General features: G+C 44.3%; 2 protein-coding genes across 2 annotated transcripts in view; one reads left to right on the top strand and one right to left on the bottom strand.

Moving 5' to 3' along the window:
• Nucleotides 1–382: 382 nt before the first annotated feature.
• LOC115122642 (rho-related GTP-binding protein RhoV-like) lies at nt 383–6,336 on the bottom strand. Its single transcript, XM_029651877.2, has 3 exons — nt 4,742–6,336; nt 4,507–4,565; nt 383–4,050 (listed from the first exon to the last, which is right to left on the bottom strand). Exons 1-3 carry the CDS (start codon nt 5,001–5,003, stop codon nt 3,604–3,606), a joined length of 768 nt encoding a protein of 255 aa, XP_029507737.1. The 5' UTR covers nt 5,004–6,336; the 3' UTR covers nt 383–3,603.
• A 157-nt stretch (nt 6,337–6,493) lies between these two features.
• The window catches only part of LOC115122640 (vacuolar protein sorting-associated protein 18 homolog), a 29,033-nt gene continuing 15,321 nt past the window's right edge, over nt 6,494–20,205 (top strand). Inside the window, exons 1-5 of the mRNA XM_065026183.1 lie at nt 6,494–6,911; nt 8,747–8,888; nt 11,601–11,692; nt 13,876–14,126; nt 17,878–18,057. Coding sequence (XP_064882255.1) covers nt 6,809–6,911; nt 8,747–8,888; nt 11,601–11,692; nt 13,876–14,126; nt 17,878–18,057 — 768 coding nt within the window. The 5' untranslated portion in view covers nt 6,494–6,808. The remainder of the gene's footprint in view (nt 6,912–8,746; nt 8,889–11,600; nt 11,693–13,875; nt 14,127–17,877; nt 18,058–20,205) is intronic.

Here is a 20,205-nt window from a genome sequence, read left to right as displayed (position 1 = left end):
TCTCCATAAAATTCCCTTGGAGTTGATTTGCAGGCGTTTTTACAGTCTTATCTCCAACAATTAAAAAAAATACAACTCTTTTTTTTTTTATCAGAACTTGTGGGGTCCAAATAAAGGTGACCCGCGGGCCACCAGTTGGGGAACCCTGTCCTAAGGTAAAGTGATGGTCCAGGTATAAGGAATCTGGGGTGTTGGTACAGAATACTCCCAATACCTCCCAATGCTAAAAGCCCATCAGACTCCAGTAGGGTTCTCCCTCAACAGACCTTCATATCATTCTGAGGTGCTAGACATGGTTTTAAGAGTCTCTGGAGCCACACAATGGAATGTCAATATACATTTAAATTCAGAAATATCAGTGATAAATGATGACAAAATAATATACATTTGGATTTGTTTAATATTTATTTTCATCGCTTCATTCAAACACAGTATGAAAAAGCAAAGTATTGACAGAGGGTTTGGTTTAAAAGATTAGTGACAGAAATATGCGATTCCCCAAAGGTAAAATGTTCACAGCTTTTAGAAGCATTATGGTGAAAATTCCTTGTCACCTGTAACATTGCAGACAAAAAAAAAAAACGTTCGATGAACTGTTTAAAACAAACAGAAATATATATCAAATTCACATGAGCTCTTCCACGAGAAGCATAACCAGCATATAGCCTGGATGCCAACCCTCATCTCTATAAACAAGCTAGGACTGACAGTCACCATCGGTCTGGCAATAACATCCCTGTCCAATAAACCACAGAGCTAGAGACGGGCACCCAGGCTATTTAAAGTGAGTGTTAACATTCAAGCAGGAGCTATTTAGCCGACTATAATGTACACTGTGTATTCTATAGAGCAGTAGGGTTGAATCGGCTGGAGATAGAGAGTGAGAAGTACAATCAGACAGAGACAAGAGGGGTGTTTCATTCACTGGAGGTTAACGGAGCTGGGCGGTCTTGGGGTTTCTATTGCCTGGGGTTTTCTAGTCTCTACTCACTACCAATGTAAACAAACAAAGGCTAAAACAGAGACAGTGGGCTGGGGATTTCTCCTGGGCAAGGGTAAGGTTGGATTACTCTCTAGCTTCTCTACCCTGCCTGCTGGCTTTACACTGACCAAGATGGGGGGGGGGGGTCTGCTTCCCATCCGAAACAGTTTCTGCGTATACTATATTATGATGCCATTTTTTTGTCACGTTTTGGTTAGTTTTGGTCTTTTTTTTCGTCTGTTCGTGCACACAACATTTTTCTTGAGGCAAGCCGAAGTTCGGTAGCCGAAGTCTACTCCTTTTTGTTGGACATTCTGCAGAGGCATTTAGGCTGAAAACCCAACAGAACATTCTGCAGAGGCATTTAGGCTGCAAACGTAACAGAACATTCTGCAGAGGCATTTAGGCTGAAAACCCAACAGAACATTCTGCAGAGGCATTTAGGCTGAAAACCCAACAGAACATTCTGCAGAGGCATTTAGGCTGAAAACCCAACATAACATTCTGCAGAGGCATTTAGGCTGCAAACTCAACCAAACATTCTGCAGAGGCATTTAGGCTACAAACCCAACAGAACATTCTGCAGAGGCATTTAGGCTGCAAACCCAGCAGAACATTTAGGCTGCAAACCCAACAGAACATTCTGCAGAGGCATTTAGGCTGCAAACCCAACAGAACATTCTGCAGAGGCATTTAGGCTGAAAACCCAACAGAATATTCTGCAGAGGCATTTAGGCTGCAAACCCAACAGAACATTCTGCAGAGGCATTTAGGCTGCAAACCCAACAGAACATTCTGCAGAGGCATTTAGGCTGCAAGAAAAGATGGCGCCTAAAGATAGAGCAGTGCTTTTAGCCCCTAAGCAACTTTGCAGAATTTAGTTTTTTGAATGAATGTGTTATAAAAAAATAAATAAAAAGCATTTCGCAACACCAGCATCTGCTAAACATGTGTATGTGACCAATAACATCTGCTAACCATGTGTATGTGACCAATAACATCTGCTAACCATGTGTATGTGACCAATAACATCTACAAAACATGTGTATGTGACCAATAACATCTGCTAACCATGTGTATGTGACCAATAACATCTGCTAACCATGTACCTTCCGTCACTTTTCCGACATGCAACATCTATCAGTTGATAACATTACATTACATTACGAGGTTGGAGGTGTACCTTTATTTTACTAGGCAAGTCAGTTAAGAACAAATTCTTATTTTCAATGACAGCCTAGGAACAGTGGGTTAACTGCCTGTTCAGGGGCAGAACGACAGATTTGTACCTTGTCAGCTCGGGGGTTTGAACTTGCAACCTTCCGGTTACTAGTCCACTCTCTAACCACTAGGCTACGCTGCCGCCCCGGCATCAAAGCTTAATAATTGAACTCATTCATTTGGTGGGTGTTTATATTTGTCCTGTTTCCTATTAGTCCTATGTGGGTTTTTGGCACATCCCAACTCTCCCTGAGACACCCTCGGAGAGTGGGGTCGCGACCCTGGAGCAATTATGACCTATTTATTGCCTTACCTCCTCACGCCATTTGCACACACTGTATATAGACTTTTTCTATTGTATTATTGACTGTACGTTTGTTTATTCCAGGTGTAACTCTGTTGTTGTTGTTGTTTGTGTCACACTGCTTTTGCTTTATCTTGGCCAGGTCCTAGTTGTAAATGAGAACTTGTTTTCAACTAGCTTACCTGGTTAAATAAAGGTGTTCTCAACTGGCCTGCCTGGTTAAATAAAGGTGTTCTCAACTGGCCTGCCTGGTTAAATAAAGGTGTTCTCAACTGGCCTGCCTGGTTAAATAAAGGTGTTCTCAACTGGCCTGCCTGGTTAAATAAAGGTGTTCTCAACTGGCCTGCCTGGTTAAATAAAGGTGAAATAAAAAATAAAGTCAATAAAAAGTGCCGTGTGATTTGTTTTACCTCGTCGGTGGCTGGTCCAATGCCCTAACCGCTAGGCTACGTGCCACCCTAACCAACACAATGGCCTGTGGAAGCCATTCCCAGGTCACACACAGGTAAGAAGATAGCACCTAGCCTAGCGCTGTGACTTCAGCCTACATACACTGTTGAATATGAATAGGCCTTGTTTTGTGTGGCTGGGCAGCAAAAATGCAAATGAGAAAAGGCTAACAACCAACACCTGACGACCTAAAAAATATCCTTCTCTCTCACAACCCACTGACTCTCTGACTATCACACAGAGGCAGCGCAGTAAGCTCTCAGGTTGGAGAAGGTACCAATCCAGACCATGCAAAGGAATTCACAACATTTACATGACAGCCTTGTCCCACTTACAAGATGTACTCAATGTCCTTGGTTTTGAGTTTCTCTTGTCTTTATTACGCTTCAGTACCCGTTCTTACTTGGTTACCTGCAAGGGCTAGTGAAGTACGCTATACCACTGTCTTCAGTACCCGCTCTTACTTGGTTACCTGCAAGGGCTAGTGAAGTACGCTATACCACTGTCTTCAGTCCAGGACTACCAGTAGAACTCAGTTCATTTACCAATTCTGGGACGATTCCAAAGCTACAAGTTCTTAGTAAGTCTTCATAAGTTAATAAATAATAATAGTCATTATTCTGTCCAGGACCCATGGGATCTCATCTCAGATAAAACAGAAGAACTTCTTCCAGCTGCATTTAGAGAAGGCCTTGCTGCGTCTGTCCGACAGCTGCCTCTTCTTCTCCTTCCTGGCCTTGTGTTTGATGGCAGCAAAGATGGCCGCGTCAAACGCCTCTTTTAAGTTCTTCTGCGTCAACGAAGAACACTCCACATAGTCCGCTGCTCTGATCTTCACCGCCACGCTCCGCGCCCGATTGGTCAGCACCGGTTTGACCCCGCGGCGGGCGAGGTTGATCAGGACGTTGACGTCCAGCAGGAGGTCGGACTGGGTGCCCACGAGGATGATGGGAGCCGAAGGGTTGCAGGCTCGGATCTCTGGGATCCACTTGTGGGTGACATTGTGGAAGGAGGTGGGGTTGACCACACTGAAGCAGAGCAGGAAGACATCCGTGTGGGAGTAGGAGAGGGAGCGGAAATCGTCAAACACCTCCTGGAAATGTCAAGGTAGAGAGAGATAGAGGAGGGGCGGGGTAGGGGGCAAAGAGAAAGAGAGAGAGAGGGGTCAGCTTAGCTGATTCAGCAGTGTGTGAATGTGAATGCTGTCTGGGGGTCTGAGCAACAACAATAATGGACGCCGGTGACAGAGAGAGACGATGACTCACACAGTATGACATGTAGTGGCCTTTAGAACCAAACTACTGCTGCTACATGTGAAAGACTGAATGCTTTCCTGTCAGCTACATATTTTTTGTCACGTTTGTGACTGATTCTACAAAGCAGACGTGTCTAATTCATTTCAAAATGACATCCCAACATGTTTCAAACTGTTGTCATTGGACTGAAGAGATTCAAGAATAGACTATTCATTATGGATCATATAATGTTCTTATATATATATATATATAGATATATATATATATATTTTTAAAGAGTCTGATATTGTTACCTGTCCAGCTGTGTCCAGTAGTTGTATTCTGACTGAGGCTCCTCCTACTTGGACCTGACCTGTTGAAGAAAACACAAGAATACAATTATTTCATAACTCAAGTTTGTTAATAGTTTGTAAATCAACAATACATTTAGTTGTTTAATTCTTATAAATAAGGATATTATACGGTTATAAACTTAGGCTATACAGTTATTTTTCTGAAATGTATTTCCAGTAATTGAAAGGTTCTCACCTGAAAAGACATCAAAGCCGGTCTGTTTGTATTCCGTGGGGTATCCATTGCTGGTGTAACTGACTATCATGCTTGTCTTTCCCACCGCACCGTCCCCCACCAGCATACAGCTGATAGCCGCTGACTCCCTCTCCAACCCCGGCGCTGACTCCCTCTCCAACCCCGGCGCTGACTCCCTCCCCAACCCGGCCTCTCGGTTTATCAATCCGCATGAAGAGGGGACGCGGGACTCTTCACAATAATAATCCATTTGAGGTGGCATGTCCGATGATTAAAGTTGAAGAGTAGTAACTTTCCCGTGCATAAAAGCTCAGTCTTATTTTAGGCTATTCCGAAGTGCGATTCTATAGAAGAGTTTTTGATCATTAATAAGCGATGTGTTCTGTAGTCTCACCTTGTCGGGTTGTGAATGACAGTGAACTGAATCGGTTTTGAGGCAACTTTCCGCTCAGTCATGTTGTGATTTGCATAGCCGCGCCTCCACCAGCTGAAGGAAAGATGTGAACTATTTGCGGAGGATTGGCAGACACTATATATAGTAATACCCTTGAATGGTTGGTTGTGTTCCTATATTGCAGGCTGTTTTGACATGGAAGCTACTTCCCAAAATATTTGCTGTGATGTTATTTTTTTTGATAGTGACAATAATACAATTATTTATCTTATTAACTTTTTAGTGTTTGCATTGTCTCTATTATGCAACGAATCAGAAGTGCAATAAATGATTTCCAGTTGTGTATTTTGACAACAGACAATTATATGAAGTATAATTAACGATGGTCTTGTATTGGCCCTAAAAATGGTCAAAGACTCCAGCCACCTGTAGGCTGTTCTCTCTACCACCGCACGGCAAACTGTACGGAAGTCTAGGCCCAAACGGCTCCTTAACAGCTTCTGCCCCCAAGCCATAAGACCGCTAAACATTTAATAAAACGGCTACCCGGACTATTTGCATTGACCTCGTTTTTTACGCTGCTGCTGCTGGCTATTTGTTATCTACGCATAGTTACTTTACCCCTACTTACATATATACTGAACAAAAATATAAACGCAACATGCACCAATTTAAAAGATTTTACTGAGTTACTGTTCATAGAAGGAAACCAATCAATTGAAATACATTCATTGTGCCCTAATCTATGGATTTCACATGACTGGGCAGAGGCGCAGCCACGGGTGGGCCTGGGAGCCAGCCAATCATAATGAGTTTTTCCCCACAAAAGGGCTTTATTACAGACAAAAATAGTCCTCAGCTTTTTGTGCGTATGGAAAATGTCTGGGATATTTTTTGTTAAGTATACATATTACCTTAATTACCTCGATTAACCCGCACATTGACTCATTTTTGGTACCCCCTGTATAAAGCCTCGTTATTGTTATTTGATTGTTACTTTGTCTCTTAATTATTATACATTTTTTTCAGCAAATATTTTCTTATTGCATTGTTGGTTAAGGGCTTACAAATAATAATTTACTTACAAGCGCATTATACCCTGACGAAGACAGCTTGTCCATCGAAACGTTGGATATTAGGTTATTCAATTATTGCATCTGAGGTCCTAGTGTGAAGCTCTCGTTTTCTTTTTTCATGCATTTGGCGCATGTGACAAATACAATTTGATATATTTTTTGGGGGGAGTGTATTTATTAGCCTCACATATAAAAATAAATGTCAGTCGCTGTTTGAAAATTGGACAAAGTGCGCCTTCTCGTGCCAGACTATAGAACTACAATATTATTCTCATCACGTGATTTTGGTGCCAAGATCACCTGACTACACACGGGTCCTTTCCCTGTTTTTGTGCGTTTGTAAATGTTCGGGGAAGTTGCACACAATTAGCATGTTTTGACTGTTTTTTATATGGCTAAGATAATGCCGTTTTCTATCATGTAGAGTACGCTTCAGTTCTGAATCCTTTCTGACGAGACGCACGCTCTTTGTAGACTCCAGAAATCTAGCGGTACCTTGTTAGCTCATAGCCAGTCATTATGCCACCGCATGATCCGACCTTGTAGCAGTTAGCTGTTAGTTAGTTCTTCTGCTGTAGATCACCGCTACGTTTGGCAATGTCTTCTATCCTGGATGAATACGAAGACTCGCAGAACAGCAGGCACCCTGTGCAACATAGTAGCCGCCTGTCTGCTGCTAACATCGGCATAACGCATTCAGGTACTGGGGCAAGGCTATGGGCCTTTCAAATGGGTCTGTTTATAATAAGGCTCTATTGTTGGGACTATCTATATTGGACTATCTATATTGTTGAATGTATGCACCACATTGCTTCAATATAGCTAGTAGAATTGTTCCGCTTTATACCGATAGAATGGAATTGACGATGTTGGTAATGCTGTTACCCATTCATAGACGCTAACTAGCGAACTACCTGCTAGCGCCTAATATTGACGAGTTTCCTCTGGCCTGGCCCTTGATCATGACTCTGAGATCCATTACATTACACATACGATGTGCGTCTTCTGTTTTGGGGAGTTTGGTTTAGAGGGTTATTTTATATCTGCGTCTCTGAACACTTGTGTGTAAACGGAAGTCGGATGCCACAAACGTGTTGCCACTGAAAAGTACTGTCTGTAACTGTGTTAAAACAGTGTAGCCTATGTGTATATTTTGCATTTGTTACATTATTTTGATGTGATATGAAAGTAGAGGACTTTATGTTTCTAGAACCGTACCGCAATAATATTGTCTGCTGTGGCTGCCATTGCCAATTCAAATCAAATCAAACTTTATTTGTCACCACGCCCCGAATACAAGTGTAAACCTTGTGATGAAATGCTTATTTACAAGCCCTTAACCAACAGTGCAGTTCAAGAAGAGTTAAGAAAATATTTACTAAATAGACTAAAATAAAAAAGTAACACAATAACATAACAACAAAGAGGTTATATACAGGGGGTACTGGTACTGAGTCATTGTGCTGGGGTACGGGTTAGTTAGGGGGTACTGGTACTGAGTCATTGTGCTGGGGTACGGGTTAGTTAGGGGGTACTGGTACTGAGTCATTGTGCTGGGGTACGGGTTAGTTAGGGGGTACTGGTACTGAGTCATTGTGCTGGGGTACGGGTTAGTTAGGGGGTACTGGTACTGAGTCATTGTGCTTGGGTACGGGGGGGGTACTGGTACTGAGTCATTGTGCTGGGGTACGGGTTAGTTAGGGGTACTGGTACTGAGTCATTGTGCTGGGGTACGGGTTAGTTAGGGGTACTGGTACTGAGTCATTGTGCTGGGGTACGGGTTAGTTAGGGGTACTGGTACTGAGTCATTGTGCTTGGGTACGGGGGGGGGTACTGGTACTGAGTCATTGTGCTGGGGTACGGGTTAGTTAGGGGTACTGGTACTGAGTCATTGTGCTGGGGTACGGGTTAGTTAGGGGTACTGAGTCATTGTGCTGGGGTACAGGTTAGTTAGGGGGTACTGGTACTGAGTCATTGTGCTTGGGTACGGGGGGTACTGGTACTGAGTCATTGTGCTGGGGTACGGGTTAGTTAGGGGGTACTGGTACTGAGTCATTGTGCTGGGGTACGGGTTAGTTAGGGGGTACTGGTACTGAGTCATTGTGCTGGGGTACGGGTTAGTTAGGGGGTACTGGTACTGAGTCATTGTGCTGGGGTACGGGTTAGTTAGGGGGTACTGGTACTGAGTCATTGTGCTGGGGTACGGGTTAGTTAGGGGGTACTGGTACTGAGTCATTGTGCTGGGGTACGGGTTAGTTAGGGGGTACTGAGTCATTGTGCTGGGGTACGGGTTAGTTAGGGGGTACTGGGTCATTGTGTTGGGGTACGGGTTAGTTAGGGGGTACTGGGTCATTGTGTTGGGGTACGGGTTAGTTAAGGTAATGTGTGCATGTAGGTAGAGGTGAATTCTCCTCTAAACAGAACATCCTTGGACTATAAGGAGTAACGTTAGGCTCTTTTAGTCCATTGGGCTAGCGATGATGATGATTGACATGATAAGTGATTATATTAATGGTTGCTTCTGATTCGTTGCAGGGTTTGTGAATGTGAGACTCGAAGAGGAGAAGCCGATATTCAACAAACAGAGGATTGATTTCTCACCCCCAGAGAAGATCAACCACTTTGCTGTCTGTAACAATCAGCTATGCATGAGTTTAGGGAAGGACACTCTCCTGAGGTAAGGAGACACTTTTCTGCGATTTCACGGTGTTGTGAATCACCATTTTCGATGTTCCCTCTAAGCTGAATGCGTGCGTGGCAGTCTGGGCTCCGGAGACGCACGAGATTGAATTTCACTGAGTTCGCCCTGTTAGTTTACACTATATTTATATCAACGTTTCCCTTCTGTGGGACTTGTGATCAAATCAACATAGTATCACCCTCCTTTGAATACAAAACAAATCTAACTTTGCACGATTGAGTTAGTGATTTTGCTGTAGGCATTGCACATCCAGAGAGGTGAAAGCGAGAGGCCAATATCTGTCCAAAATAAGCCCAATGTATTTCTATGGGCTTATATTGGACCTAAGCTTGTCGACTGCCTTTCTGCCTTTGGGACAACGGCTCCTATTGTTAAGGCGACGACATGAGCAAACCCTAATTATATACAGATGTCTGGCGCGTCGGAGGAGAATTCGGACCGGTAGCCTACAAGTGGTCTTTTTCCCGTGGTGTTTATCACATCAAAGTGCAGAGTGGCTTGTGCACATTTGTTGATTTTCTTTGCGAGTTATTAGCCCAGATATAATTAGCTATATAGCTAATTATTAGTTAGCAATGGGAGAGTGATTGTGTCCTACAAGAGGGCATAACTTGTAGGCTAACATTTCTAGCATTGGGCCAGTAACCGGAAGGTTGCTGGATCGAATCCCTGAACTGACAAGGTAACAATCTGTCATTCTGCCCCTGAACAAGGCAGTTAACCCCACTGTTCCCCTGTAGGCCTTCTATTTCCCCTGTAGGCTGTCATTTTAAATAAGAATTTGTTCTTAACTGACTTGCCTAGTTAAATAAAGGTTAAAGGTTTAAAATGTAAAAATAGCTGGCTGATAAAGGAGTCTGGTAAATAGCTGGTTAATGTCTTAAAGGGACAGTGTTGTATGTTGAGAGGCTGGAATGTGCAAAGAAACCAAAATGGCCGACATCTTTGTCTGATTCACTGCATGGGGAAAATAATTTATTTTGTAAATCGGTTTCTTGCATCAATAGAACTTAATAAAATCTATTTGACTCATGGTGTTACAGACCAGTGAAACATCAGGCCTCTATATGACTCATGGTGTTACAGACCAGTGAAACATCAGTCCTCTATATGACTCATGGTGTTACAGACCAGTGAAACATCAGGCCTCTATATGACTCATGGTGTTACAGACCAGTGAAACATCAGTCCTCTATATGACTCATGGTGTTACAGACCAGTGAAACATCAGGCCTCTATATGACTCATGGTGTTACAGACCAGTGAAACATCAGGCCTCTATATGACTCATGGTGTTACAGACCAGTGAAACATCAGTCCTCTATATGACTCATGGTGTTACAGACCAGTGAAACATCAGTCCTCTATATGACTCATGGTGTTACAGACCAGTGAAACATCAGGCCTCTATATGACTCATGGTGTTACAGACCAGTGAAACATCAGTCCTCTATATGACTCATGGTGTTACAGACCAGTGAAACATCAGGCCTCTATATGACTCATGGTGTTACAGACCAGTGAAACATCAGGCCTCTATATGACTCATGGTGTTACAGACCAGTGAAACATCAGTCCTCTATATGACTCATGGTGTTACAGACCAGTGAAACATCAGGCCTCTCTCTATATGACTCATGGTGTTACAGACCAGTGTAACATCAGGCCTCTATATGACTCATGGTGTTACAGACCAGTGAAACATCAGTCCTAGATAAAGTGTATAAAAGGTTAATGTCCAGCCCCTCATGTGTTTAGAACGGTTCATGGAATGTAGACCTTCATTGAACACCATATAGACTACTGTAGACTGTAGACTGTAGACTATATACTGTAGACTGTATACTATAGACTGTATACTGTATACTGTAGACTGTAGACTATAGACTGTAGACTATATCATAGAAATACATAGTCTGTATTGGTTTTGTTGGTAGTTCCACTCTACATTATGCTCAAATATCCACAGGAGCCTACTTGGCCAGACTATACAAGTGTTACTTCAGTGTTCACAGTAAAACACGCACTGGAAGTTGCTACAGAATACTCACAACGTTCAAGTTTACGCCTCACAAGACCTGAAAATTTGCTCGGCCCCCCCCCCAAAAAATGTTGAAGGAACAATTGGCCTTGTCACCCATGTCTGTCCAAGCCTATCTGTGTGAGAAGAACCACACGTGTGAATGGTGCAGTGTGGATGTGGTTGCTAAGTGATGGGATTAAAGGGGTGAGGGTTGATCTCGTGTGGTTGCTAAGTGATGGGATTAAAGGGGTGAGGGTTGATCTCGTGTGGTTGCTAAGTGATGGGATTAAAGGGGTTGATCTCGTCAGTCATTCAGGGTGATCTGTAAAGGACTATGATGGTATTGATTTGAATGCCTACTGTATAACATTGGTTTGGTATAATGGTAATGATAGGTGCTTCTACACCTGCATTGCTTGCTGTTTGGGGTTTTAGGCTGGGTTTCTGTACAGCACTTTGAGATATCAGCTGATGTACGAAGGGCTATATAAATACATTTGATTTGATTAATAAGCATGAATATTTCATTTCTTGTTAAAAATATTCTGAAATACCTGTGTGTGTGTGTTTTCACATCAGATTGCATCTACCGTATTGGTGTCTAAGATGAGTGAACATGACTTTATAAAGGAGTTTATTAAGATTTCCTCTGTATGTTGTTCCAGGATTGACCTTGCCAAGCCAGACCAGCCCAACCAGATAGAACTGGGGAGGAAGGAGGACAGCAGAGTACACAAGCTCTTCCTGGACCCCACAGGTGAGAACCGGGGAGCTCTTCCTGGACCCCACAGGTGAGAACCGGGGAGCTCTTCCTGGACCCCACAGGTGAGAACCGGGGAGCTCATCCTGGATCCCACAGGTGAGAACCGGGGAGCTCTTCCTGGACCCCACAGGTGAGAACCGGGGAGCTCTTCCTGGACCCCACAGGTGAGAACCGGGGAGCTCTTCCTGGACCCCACAGGTGAGAACCGGGGAGCTCTTCCTGGACCCCACAGGTGAGATCCGGGGAGCTCTTCCTGGATCCCACAGGTGAGAACCGGGGAGCTCTTCCTGGACCCCACAGGTGAGATCCGGGGAGCTCTTCCTGGACCCCACAGGTGAGAACCGGGGAGCTCTTCCTGGACCCCACAGGTGAGAACCGGGGAGCTCTTTCAGGATCCCACAGGTGAGAACCGGGGAGCTCTTTCAGGATCCCACAGGTGAGAACCGGGGAGCTCTTTCAGGATCCCACAGGTGAGAACCGGGGAGCTCTTTCAGGATCCCACAGGTGAGAACCGGGGAGCTCTTTCAGGATCCCACAGGTGAGAACCGGGGAGCTCTTTCAGGATCCCACAGGTGAGAACCGGGGAGCTCTTTCAGGATCCCACAGGTGAGAACCGGGGAGCTCTTTCAGGATCCCACAGGTGAGAACCGGGGAGCTCTTCCTGGATCCCACAGGTGAGAACCGGGGAGCTCTTCCTGGATCCCACAGGTGAGAACCGGGGAGCAGGAAAATAAAGTAGAATACTTGAAAAGTACTCCCAGAGATGGAATGGCATCAGGATCCTCCAATTCATTCATGTTTTACCTCATTGTCAGATTAGTATTTGTGCTAACTGATACATTTTCCATAGGGGTACTTCTCAGGTAAATTATCAACAGAGTTTGCCGTTTTAATTCATAGCTAGTTAATGTGAGTAATCGGGGCAGCAGGGTAGCCTAGGTAGCCTAGGGGCGGCAGGGTAGCCTAGTTGTTAGAGAGTTGGACTAGTAACCGGAAGGTTGCAAGTTCAAATCCCCGAGCTGACAAGGTACAAATCGGTCGTTCTGCCCCTGAACAGGCAGTTAACCCACTGTTCCTAGGCCATCATTGAAAATATGAATTTGTTCTTAACTGACTTGCCGAGTTAAATAAAGGTAAAATAAAAATCATCACACCATTATGGTTAATCTAATTACTACCCCAAAGTAACAACAGTTAAGTCTGTACCAATTCAATTCCCAATACTCGTAGTTATTTTATTTTGGTGCATACTGAAATCGATATGCTTGCTCACTAGTCAATCTCAAACACTAGTTGTCGAGTCATCGAGGGCTTCACTGCGTCCTTCGCAGGCCTCTTTTATTGAGTGGGCATCCTGTGCCGACGCCTTGCCCTTAGCAACAGGTTCTTCCCATGAATCTGTGTTACCAAGCAACAACATAGTTATTACTACTTCGCCCTAAAAAAATGGAATAAATGAAGATGAATCAATAAATGAGAAATTAATTTAGACGTTTGGCCGAGGAGGTCATTTTCCATCTAGCTAAGGAGTTTAGTGCCCGAAGAAGTTGTATTTCTGATGTTTCATAATGAGCATGAAGCCCTGTCCAGCATTATCTGGTTAGCATGAAGCCCTGTCCAGCATTATCTGGTTAGCATGAAGCCCTGTCCAGCATTATCTGGTTAGCATGAAGCCCTGTCCAGCATTATCTGGTTAGCATGAAGCCCTGTCCAGCATTATCTGGTTAGCATGAAGCCCTGTCCAGCATTATCTGGTTAGCATGAAGCCCTGTCCAGCATTATCTGGTTAGCATGAAGCCCTGTCCAGCATTATCTGGTTAGCATGAAGCCCTGTCCAGCATTATCTGGTTAGCATGAAGCCCTGTCCAGCATTATCTGGTTAGCATGAAGCCCTGTCCAGCATTATCTGGTTAGCATGAAGCCCTGTCCAGCATTATCTGGTTAGCATGAAGCCCTGTCCAGCATTATCTGGTTAGCATGAAGCCCTGCCCAGCATTATCTGGTTAGCTCTAAGCCTCAGCCAGTCATTTATATGATGCGAAAGAGAAGCTTACCAACCAGCTAATCCAACAATGAATGTAATGTTCCTTTCATAAGCTAGTGCAACTAATCAGATATCTGTGTATTTCTGATTATTCAGTTCATTAAACACAGGTCTCCCCTCTCGTCCCCTGCAGGGTCCCACCTGGTGATTTCTCTCAGTACCAGCGAGTGTCTGTATCTGAACAGGAACACCCAGAAGGTGAGGTCTCTGTCCCGCTGGAGAGGACACCTCATAGAGAGTGTAGGCTGGAACAAGCTGCTGGGGACAGAGACCAACACTGGGCCCATCCTAGTGGGAACCAGCCAGGGAATCATCTTCGAGGCTGAGATCTCTGCTTCAGAGGGAAGCCTGTTTAACACCAACCCCGACCAGTACTTCAAACAGGTGAGAACACACACACACACACACACACACAGTAGGCTACTTCAAACAGGTCAGTGATTGGATCTGAAAATAAACATTGAGTAACAAAATACAACATCGCCCCAAGGTGATGTTTTGTAAATTGAACCAATGGAAAGCCATGCTTATCAAACCTCTTGACATTCAAACTAATTCATCAATGCTGATTTGGTTACTACTAGGGATGCACGATATATTGGAATCGGATGATATTAGCTCAAAAGAAAGGTCAACATCAGCTCTGTCTAGTTTACCGCCGCTGTCAAACCTGACGTGCATAACCTGTATAATATAGATGGGTGATGTAATGACGCCACGAAAGAGACAGCGCTACACGTGCAACACAGCATTCCTAACCTGGCCCACAATGTCTACTGCGTGGATCTATTTTGAAGTTTCAAAGGAAGATAACAAAAAAAGTCCATATGCAACATTTGTGCTACTATTTATTTCCCGAGGGAGAACGTGAAATCTATCAATAGCACAAACCCTAATTCCTCATTCGTGCATCACCCCCCCAAGACGTTCAGCGACTTAGAGCAAAAGAAGAAAAAACTAAGCGCACACTTCCAACAACTAAACAAGTTTAAATCGAGCAGAAAGAGCAAGGACATTTCAGCGAGACAACTCTAACACGAAATCCATTAACGCCAAGATAATGGCGTCAGTTAATTAAGAACAAATTCTTATTTTCAATGACTGCCTAGGAACAGTGGGTTAACTGCCTTGTTCAGGGTCAGAATGACAGATTTGTACTTTGTCAGCTCGGGGATTTGAACTTACAACCTTTCGGTTACTAATCCAACGCTCTAACCACTAGGCTACCTGCCGCCCCTCCACTCTAACCACTAGGCTACCTGCCGCCCCTCCACTCTAACCACTAGGCTACCTGCCGCCCCTCCACTCTAACCACTAGGCTACCTGCCGCCCCTCCACTCTAACCACTAGGCTACCTGCCGCCCCTCCACTCTAACCACTAGGCTACCTGCCGCCCCTCCACTCTAACCACTAGGCTACCTGCCGCCCCTCCACTCTAACCACTAGGCTACCTGCCGCCCCTCCACTCTAACCACTAGGCTACCTGCCGCCCTCCACTCTAACCACTAGGCTACCTGCCGCCCCTCCACTCTAACCACTAGGCTACCTGCCGCCCCTCCACTCTAACCACTAGGCTACCTGCCGCCCCTCCACTAGGCTACCTGCCTCTAACCACTAGGCTACATGTCTCTAACCACTAGGCTACCTGCCGCCCCTCCACTCTAACCACTAGGCTACACTGCCGCCCCTCCACTCTAACCACTAGGCTACACTGCCGCCCCTCCACTCTAACCACTAGGCTACACTGCCGCCCCTCCATTCTAACCACTAGGCTACACTGCCGCCCCTATATCATTGCCCTTGACAACCAACCATTCTCCGTCGTGGATGATGTTGGCTTTTGCCGACTGGTCGAGCACCTCGAGCCCCGGTACACACTACCAAGTAGACGCTATTTTTCAGATGTTGCCCTACCGGAGTTACAAAGTATTGTTGAAAAGCACATCCATGAGCTACTGCTATTAGCTTCACGACTGACATTTGGACCAGTGACGTCAGCCCCATGAGCATGCTGAGTCTGACAGCACAGTGGGTCGACGAGGATTTCGTACTGAGGAAAGACGTATTGCTCAACAATGTGCTGGTTCTCATACCACTGCAGCCATTTCAATGGCATCTGAGAACACGTTTGAAAGTTGGAAAATCCCCAAGGACAAAGTAGACGCTGTGCAACGTGATGAAACACGACAAAGGCTTTGGAAGAATGCGGAGTCGGCAGTTTGTGAACGAAGGTGTTTTGGCCCGACGCAGTGTAACAGTATAACTTTAGACCGTCCCCTCGCCCATACCCGGGCGCGAACCAGGGACCCTCTGTACACATCAACAACAGTCACCCACGAAGCATCGTTACCCATCACTCCACAAAAGCCGCGGCCCTTGCAGAGCAAAGGGGAACAACTACTTCAAGGTCTCAGAGCAAGTGTAGCGTTGGACTAGTAGCCGGAAGGTTGCAAAGTTCAAACCCCCGAGCTGACATGGTAAAAATCTGTCGTTCTGCCCCTGAACAGGCAGTTAACCCATTGTTCCTAGGCCGTCATTGAAAATAAGAATTTGTTCTTAACTGACTTGCCTGGTTAAATAAAGGTAAAATAAATAAATAAAATTTAAAAGTGACGTCACCGATTTGAAACGCTATTTAGCGCCGCACCACCGCTAACTAAGCTAGCCGTTTCACATCCGTTACAGCAGCACCACCGCTAACTAAGCTAGCCGTTTCACATCCGTTACAGCAGCACCACCGCTAACTAAGCTAGCCGTTTCACATCCGTTACAGCAGCATATCTGACACAGTGGCAACCGGTAGGAAGATAGTGGGTCGTTTTAAACACTCACAGCATACAGCTTGGAGTGAAAACGAAAAGGCTTTAAGCAAGACGTTTCCACCAGATGGAACAGTACTTTTTATATGATGTAGAACCTGCCGGAACAAAAACGAGTGCTTGGCCGCGTACGCAGCAACAATCAGTACAAACCGGCGGACTCTCATTGAAAACATGAACACACTCCTGGCTCCATTCGAAACAACTGACTGGAGAAATAAGCTCATCAACAGTGTCTGCAGCAGACGTGATTACCCCTCTGTCATGGCAAGATTGGATAGTCAGAAGAGCAGATGTGATTACCCCTCTGTCATGGCAAGATTGGATAGTCAGAAGAGCAGATGTGATTACCCTTCTGTCATGGCAAGATTGGATAGTCAGAAGAGCAGACGTGATTACCCTTCTGTCATGGCAAGATTGGATAGTCAGAAGAGCAGACGTGATTACCCCTCTGTCATGGCAAGATTGGATAGTCAGAAGAGCAGACGTGATTACCCCTCTGTCATGGCAAGATTGGATAGTCAGAAGAGCAGATGTGATTACCCCTCTGTCATGGCAAGATTGGATAGTCAGAAGAGCAGACGTGATTACCCCTCTGTCATGGCAAGATTGGATAGTCAGAAGAGCAGACGTGATTACCCCTCTGTCATGGCAAGATTGGATAGTCAGAAGAGCAGATGTGATTACCCCTCTGTCATGGCAAGATTGGATAGTCAGAAGAGCAGACGTGATTACCCCTCTGTCATGGCAAGATTGGATAGTCAGAAGAGCAGACGTGATTACCCCTCTGTCATGGCAAGATTGGATAGTCAGAAGAGCCAACTTTTTAAAGCATCTTTCGTGCGATTTAACTTTTTAAAGCTAAAATATTTTGTCATGAATATCTGTCGTGCGATTTAAAATACATTTGTGGAGTTTATTGTTTATTAAACAATCTGTTCCTAACTGAACAAATGAACATATGACACATTGTTTCACCTATTTAACTGTACTAGAATCCTTAAGGTCGCTCATATTTTTTCATATCGATTATCGATATCTGTGTCGGGTTTTTTTTGGGGCAAGGAAAATATCGGATATCGGCCCAAAAATGTCATATCGCTGCATCCCTAGTTACTGTGCATCCCTAGTTACTGTGCATCCCTAGTTACTGTGCATCCCTAGTTACTGTGCATTCATTGGTTACACTCCTTCATGTGAACTTATCCGCAGGCTACCAGCTTCTGTGACTGTATTTGATGTAGCATTTAGATTTGTATTTTGTTCTACCAAACCAGTCCTTATTATAATGTGTAATGTATGTAATTAAAACACAGGTCCACTCCCTGGAGGAGGACGGGAGGCCTGCTCCTGTGTGCTGTATAGAGGTGGAGAGAGGTCCGGAGTCTAAAGTCGTCATCATCGCCACCACCAGGAAGCGTCTGTTCCAGTTCGTAGGTCGTGTGGCGGAGGGGTCCGAGCAGCAAGGCTTCAGCTCCGTCTTCTCACAGAACCAGGTCTGTTTGCAGCGGCTTTTTTTAAACAACAGGGCAAATGGCAACCTATTTACTATGGAGTGTCTTCACACTCCCTATTTACTATGTAGTGTCTTCACACTCCCTATTTACTATGGAGTGTCTTTACACTCCCTATTTACTATGGAGTGTCTTCACACTCCCTATTTACTATGGAGTGTCTTCACACTCCCTATTTACTATGGAGTGTCTTCACACTCCCTATTTACTATGGAGTGTCTTCACACTCCCTATTTACTATGGAGTGTCTTTACACTCCCTATTTACTATGGAGTGTCTTCACACTCCCTATTTACTGTGGAGTGTCTTCACACTCCCTATTTACTGTGGAGTGTCTTCACACTCCCTATTTACTATGGAGTGTCTTTACACTCCCTATTTACTATGGAGTGTCTTTACACTCCCTATTTACTGTGGAGTGTCTTTACACTCCCTATTTACTGTGGAGTGTCTTTACACTCCCTATTTACTATGGAGTGTCTTTACACTCCCTATTTACTATGGAGTGTCTTCACACTCCCTATTTACTATGGAGTGTCTTCACACTCCCTATTTACTGTGGAGTGTCTTCACACTCCCTATTTACTATGGAGTGTCTTTACACTCCCTATTTACTATGGAGTGTCTTTACACTCCCTATTTACTGTGGAGTGTCTTTACACTCCCTATTTACTGTGGAGTGTCTTTACACTCCCTATTTACTGTGGAGTGTCTTTACACTCCCTATTTACTGTGTAGTGTCTTCACACTCCCTATTTACTATGGAGTGTCTTTACACTCCCTATTTACTATGGAGTGTCTTCACACTCCCTATTTACTATGGAGTGTCTTCACACTCCCTATTTACTGTGGAGTGTCTTCACACTCCCTATTTACTGTGGAGTGTCTTTACACTCCCTATTTACTATGGAGTGTCTTTACACTCCCTATTTACTATGGAGTGTCTTTACACTCCCTATTTACTATGGAGTGTCTTTACACTCCCTATTTACTGTGGAGTGTCTTCACACTCCCTATTTACTGTGGAGTGTCTTCACACTCCCTATTTACTATGGAGTGTCTTTACACTCCCTATTTACTATGGAGTGTCTTTACACTCCCTATTTACTATGGAGTGTCTTTACACTCCCTATTTACTATGGAGTGTCTTCACACTCCCTATTTACTATGGAGTGTCTTTACACTCCCTATTTACTGTGGAGTGTCTTTACACTCCCTATTTACTGTGGAGTGTCTTTACACTCCCTATTTACTGTGGAGTGTCTTTACACTCCCTATTTACTGTGGAGTGTCTTTACACTCCCTATTTACTGTGGAGTGTCTTTACACTCCCTATTTACTGTGGAGTGTCTTTACACTCCCTATTTACTGTGGAGTGTCTTTACACTCCCTATTTACTGTGGAGTGTCTTTACACTCCCTATTTACTGTGGAGTGTCTTTACACTCCCTATTTACTGTGGAGTGTCTTTACACTCCCTATTTACTGTGGAGTGTCTTTACACACTATATCTGAATATTTACACTCCACGCACTTGTCTCACTTCTCTAATGACCTCGAGCCATTTATTGTTATATTTGTTATTATAGCTTGTTTTATAAACTGGGTGGTTCAAGCCCTGCATACTGATTGGCTGACAGAATCTTCATTTTTACTCCTCTAATTAAGTTGTTAACCAGTTTTATAATAGCAATGAGGCACATCAGGGGTTTGTGGTATATGTCCAATATACCACGGCTAAGGGCTGTATCTAGGCTCTCAGCGTTGTGTCGTACATAAGAACAGCCCATAGCCGTGGTATATTGTCCATATAGCACCCCCCCCCTCGGGCCTTATTGCTTAAATATTAAGCTGCTCCCCAGTTTCCAGTATAATGATTTATCATTTGTTATAAGCATGTATAAGCCTTTTAGAATATCTTATGACAATGCTTATAAGAGGTTACGCCTTTATTACTACTAGGAGCTGCTGCCCAGCTTCCAGGACCGTCTATGAACCCTTTATGTCTTGTGAACATGGCTTTATAATGTGCTATGTCTACTACTAGGAGCTGCTGCCCAGCTTCCAGGACCGTCTATGAACCCTTTATGTCTTGTGAACATGGCTTTATAATGTGCTATGTCTACTACTA

This window comes from Oncorhynchus nerka, linkage group LG13 (assembly GCF_034236695.1).
Source record: "Oncorhynchus nerka isolate Pitt River linkage group LG13, Oner_Uvic_2.0, whole genome shotgun sequence".
In the NCBI taxonomy this organism is placed as follows: domain Eukaryota; kingdom Metazoa; phylum Chordata; class Actinopteri; order Salmoniformes; family Salmonidae; genus Oncorhynchus; species Oncorhynchus nerka.
Note: the sequence above shows the minus strand (reverse complement) of the source record. Positions and strands in the feature narration are given on the sequence as shown.